General features: G+C 36.8%; 1 protein-coding gene across 1 annotated transcript in view; it reads right to left on the bottom strand.

Annotated features, from left to right (window-relative positions):
* Nucleotides 1-1,136: 1,136 nt before the first annotated feature.
* Nucleotides 1,137-5,491, bottom strand: part of LOC107742007 (lens epithelium-derived growth factor-like) — a 31,598-nt gene continuing 27,243 nt past the window's right edge. Inside the window, exons 6-7 of the mRNA XM_016554848.1 lie at nucleotides 1,509-1,605; nucleotides 1,137-1,421 (exon numbers count right to left, since the gene is read on the bottom strand). Coding sequence (XP_016410334.1) covers nucleotides 1,391-1,421; nucleotides 1,509-1,605 — 128 coding nt within the window. The 3' untranslated portion in view covers nucleotides 1,137-1,390. The remainder of the gene's footprint in view (nucleotides 1,422-1,508; nucleotides 1,606-5,491) is intronic.

Here is a 5,491-nt window from a genome sequence, read left to right as displayed (position 1 = left end):
GTTTTCATATGCGTTTGGCCAATCAATGTCTACTTACGTCACGATTAGTACCAGTTGTGCTAGTTAGACCCTGCTCCGGAGTAGGAGCTAATTTGGTTCTCGAAAAAGGCAGTCTGGTACTAAAATCACGCCCATTTCCGGCGGTGCGAAAACGCCAAAAAGTGGGTAGTTCCACAATTAGTTCTGGTACTATGAAAAGGTTCCCGCGGTGCGAAAGGCCCTTATGACGACGTGAATAATCCCGCCCACTCTAAAGCGGTACTGAACTGCAGTGGAAACGCAAACCGTGCCGAGCCGAACCGTGCCGTGCCGTACTGAGCCATGCCGAGCCGAGTCGTACCACGCAGTGGAAAAGCGCCATTAGTGGCACGTGATACAAAAATCATAATGTCATTGGTGACGTGAGTACCCATCACCTCACTATTTCGCCTCCCTAGGTTGGCGAAAGCAAATTCACTACAGGACCTTACACAGTCTTAAAATCAGCCTCTGATCTCACTCTGTGTGTGTGCAAGAGATAGGCTATTTTGCATTCTAGATGTTGTGAATTATTGTGAAGTATTTTCAAACCGATGAGCATTTTCAACGGTTTTACTCAGTATGTTCTAATGTTGGCCCCGTAGAGACATACATCTTGATATTTTAGTTTAATTCTTTAACATTGCAGTGTGCAGTTTTTTTCTGCATTATGGCTGAATTGTTGATTTCACAAACTCTCAGAAATTTACTTTGTTACAGTCATATTAGTTCATTTGTGTGTGTATAAATGTGTACTTGCACAGTTATCTTTGTGAGGACCAGTTTGAGTTTTAGACCTTGACATGTGCCTTTTATCCACAACTTGGCTGGCTTGTACGTACACCAAAAATTGCTCTGTATTTTCATATTTCCCACGGCAGTTATTTTAGGCCACAAACAATAAGAGTGCCTACCATTTTAAAGACCATTTAGCTTTCCATGTCCATTATTTTTGTGGTTGGTTCACACAATGCCACAAAATTCAGCAAGTTTTAAACCATCCTGATGAAGTAAATTGGAAATAAATGAAAACAAAAATGAAAAAGGTAAACTTTATTAAGGCTAAACAAGTTTTATGACAAGCAGTCTTATGAGCATGAATGCTGAAACAAACAAAAATCAACTAAACTTGATTGTATTCAAATAAACTTGGTAGACAATTTTAAAGATGCAACAGCAGAATAAAGCTAAAAATTAAATTGAACACATTTATGCTACTAAGTAGGTATTGTAAGCATCACTAAAATGTATTGAGATTAAAATCACTAATGTGATGAGTGGGCAAAAATAATGATAAGTAGGATGCTGGCAATATGGAAATGATCTTCCACTGGGCAGCTGAGACTGGTGGTTCTTCGGTTAACAAACATCTTCAGACAGACTCCTCTGAAGGATTAGTCACACTACAAACAAGATTATTGTCATACTGCTGGGGCAAATCATTTAAACAGCTTTGGACTTGTCATGAAAATGTGAAAATGTTTTATTACTTGTTTTTCAGCACAGATAAGATATTCTCTCCTGATCTGTCCTTTGCTGTCTCAGCATTATCTTCAGGGTTGAATTCTCCATTCAAAATCTTGGTATCTGTAAACATGCAAAGAAAGTCTGAGCATTTGCTAAACAAAAGTAATTTTCATATACATACTTTGGAATTATGTGATCAAGGACATGCATTAGAAGCTCTTTGGCTGAACAAAAATTATACTGTAAATTTAGCAGCATAAATGTATATATTTTTATCCAAAGAAACTTTCAAAGAAAGATATAATTGTTTGTATAGTGTGTAAGTTGGGTCTTCTGACCTTGCATCATTATTATTTATTTAACATTATTATTTCATTATTATTTTACATTAAAGCTGGAAAATGGATGTATGGAATTTTTAGTTTATTTATTTATTTTAGGTTTTAAGTTAATTTTTTTAAAAACATGGAGAAAAAGCAAAACAACTGGTCTGGTCTAAAGGCACATCTATTCGGCATATATGCTTTGCAGCTGGCTGGTCTTCTCAGAACACTTTCGCCAGGTTTTACAAGCTGGACTTCAAGTGCTTTCGGTGAGTCTCTAACTTCTTTTTGCTAGGCTTGTAGTTAGCACAGTTGTTACCGTGTTGCTGTTGTCACTGTGCAGGCTTATGTGCATTTTTATATATGCGTTGTACAAGTTGTTACCGCATTAGCTGTTGACACTGTGCAGGCTTTTGGACATTTTATGTGCTTTGTACAAGTTGTTACCACATTAGCTGTTGACACTGTGCAGGCTTTTGGACATTTTATGTGCTTTGTACAAGTTGTTACCTCATATTGCTGTTGACACTGGTTCAGTCTATATGTGCATTTTCATGGGCTTGTTATGTTGCTGTGTCTGCCCTGTGCTTCAGTGCAGCTGCTCGTTCGTTTTGGCTAGATATGCAAATTCAGTATACCTGAGCAAAATTTGCTCATTGGTCTGGCAGCGCCTATCAGCTACGAGCTTTCCTAGCGAGCGTTGCTATTGGTTGGGAATGTCGGGCATTCTACTCCATGCTTGGTGTAGCCTTAGCTTGATGGCCTGGTCTTCGCTGCTCTCACGGCGGGATTGTATATTATTCCCACATGCGATTCTCGCAATGTAGAGTGAACGCTTGATAGGGAACGTCTCCGGTTACTGTCGTAACCTCGGTTCCCTGAGAGCGGGAACGAGACATTGCGAGGATCGCCGTGCTCGTTGCTCGATCAGTATGCAGCGTTCAGTCTCAGATTCTGATGCAACTGTCACTCTCACCGCATTTATACTGCCTGCCAAACCTGTCAGTATTTGCATAGATGAGCTTCAGTTGGCCAGTTTATTGAACTGGCGTTATCCTATAAGACTTTTGGAGAAGGGGAGGAGTTCCCACATGCGATTCTCACAATGTCTCGTTCCTGCTCTCAAGGAACTGAGGTTACAACAGTAACCGGAGACGTTTTCTCTCACTTCAAATTTTTTTTCTCTCCTTATTTTTTTCTTTTTTTTTTCTCTCTCTCCGATTCAACAAGAGTGAAAAAAAAGATGGCTAGCTAACGTTAGCATGTACGGTGACCTAGAAGGGACATGCTCAACCGGGCACTTACGGTAAACGGGAAGGGACATTATAGGTTCACTTAGGCTTTTTTGTCACAGACACGATCATTTTGTCAAGGGAATGTCATTGTTATGTCGTGGCCACGTGATGTGAAGTCGTGGAGTCCAGAGCCTATGTTGAATATATGTTTTTCAACGGCTCTGTATTGAGGGAATGACATCTTTTCTCGTGGCCAAGAGAAACAAACACGTAACTCGTGGCAACGCATAAACAAACCTGCTTGATCATGGCAACCTGGGATTATCAGAAATGGATGTTATTAATTAATTAATATTTTATTTTGAATTAAGTATGACAAAGGCAGTGCGGCAAGACATGAATATTAGGCTATATTAGCCTATTATATTCCGCACAATGTGTTGATAGGCTACCTCGTGCCCATGACAGCATTCTAATAAAAATAGATAGATAGATAGATAGATAAGGGCCGTGCAGAGACCTTAGAAGGGGTATAATATATAGTTTTGCTGTTGTAAACACTACTGTTGCTGTTGTAGAAAAAAATATTTCTGTCTTATTTAAAATAGAATTCTATTCTGTTCTGAATTTATTCATTTTTTAATGATAATGATAATAAAAACAGGATTGATAAGTATAATTAGTAGGATGAGAAAATCAGTATAAGCCTGTTTTACCAGTGCTGTGATAATTATTTTTAAGGCACTACGTTTTTTAAATAAATACTGTAATAATAATAGTTCAAAGTATGAATAGTTTTTAGTCAGATAACATAAAAAAAACAAGACCCCTCAACGCCCTTTAAACTTTTTCCAATCAAACAGCAAGAACGAAAGAGAACAGGCACCTTTGTTTATATTGCTGTTTGTAGAACAACGTTAGCAGCATTTTTAATATTTAATAAATATTTAATTTTAATAAAATGTAAATTCCCCGCACTTTATTCGGGCAGGTGTGTTCACGTAGAGGTTTCTAGATTTAAATCTAGATTTAAATTCAAAGAGAAAGTATTGATAGTCTATGCATGATCTGACGTTTTATTCACATCCAAAATGAGGAGATGTGAATATCAGGAGCGCTGAACACTCTCAGGCAGTGTATGTTTCATTCATACTCGACGCTGGAGGGCGCTCTTGCGCTGAAAGTTCAAAACAGACTCATAGAAGTAATAACTTGTGACGTGCAGAAAATCCCTAATATGGACAAAAGCATCTGGCTATCGCTGTAGCTGAACTGAATAAAAAGCAGAAATGTTTTTATTGATGAAACGTGAAGACAATAAACACACGATTGCGAAACACCACCCCCCCAACACCCCAACCCCCCAACCCCAATTTTTTTTTCTCTCTCTCTTCATAAACATTTTTTTTTCAAACACTTTTTTCTCTCTCCAAAAACTTTATTTTTCTCTCTTCCATTTTTTCCTCTCTCCAAAAACAGTTTTTCTCTCTCTCTAATTTTTCTCTCTTCACAATTTTTTTCTCTCTCCAAAAACTTCTTTCTCTTTCACACAGATTTTCTCTCTCACAAAACTTTTTTTCCCTCTACAAACTTTTTCTCTCTTCAAAAACTTTTGTCTTTCACAAAACTTTTTTCTCTCTGTACAATTTTTTTCTCTTTCACAAAACTTTTTCTCTCTGTACAATTTTTTTCTCTCTTCAAAAACGTTTTTCTCTTTCACAAAACTTTTTTTTCTCTTTCACAAAACTTTTTCTCACTCTACAAATTTTTTTCTCTCTTCAAAAACTTTCTTTTTCTCTCTTAGATTATTTTTCTTTCTTCAAAAACATTTTTCTCTTTCACAAAACTTTTTTCTCACACAAAACTTCTCTCTACAAACTTTCTCTCTCTCTCCAAAATGTTTTCTTATGGAGGACAAAACCTGCAAAAACAATAAATAAATAAATATGCATAACTGAATAAAAAGCAGAAATGTTTTTATTGATGAAACGTGAAGACAATAAACACACGATTGCGAAAATATATGGTTTATGTGCGTTTTTCAAGTTATCTCCTGGTAATAAATAAATAAACAATATGAATAATGCAGTACTGATTGATATATCATTTAGTATAGAAATTATAAAATATATTTCCTGCCTTATTCTGTAATAAAAAAGGGAAAAAGGTGTTCGTAGTAAAATAAACCAATCATAAAATTATCATTAGGAAAATATTGAACAAAAATATTATAGCCCCTTGCTGCAGGGTAGTTACTTCCACAGGCTACACACAGCAAAATAAACAACAGTTGTGCATGCTTTCTTCACGTCATTCTTGTAAAATAATAATAATTTAATAATATAAGTAAATAAGCACACCGCTCCACTGAGAACTCCACTTACCGGCAGCCGCGGACATTATTGAAGGCATCCGAGCGCTAAATTACAACACCACCCCCCCAACACC

The sequence above is a fragment of the Sinocyclocheilus rhinocerous genome, unplaced genomic scaffold (genome assembly GCF_001515625.1).
Source record: "Sinocyclocheilus rhinocerous isolate Xijiao unplaced genomic scaffold, SAMN03320098_v1.1 scaffold6852, whole genome shotgun sequence".
In the NCBI taxonomy this organism is placed as follows: Eukaryota; Metazoa; Chordata; class Actinopteri; order Cypriniformes; family Cyprinidae; genus Sinocyclocheilus; species Sinocyclocheilus rhinocerous.
This window is presented reverse-complemented; position numbering and strand designations above follow the sequence as displayed.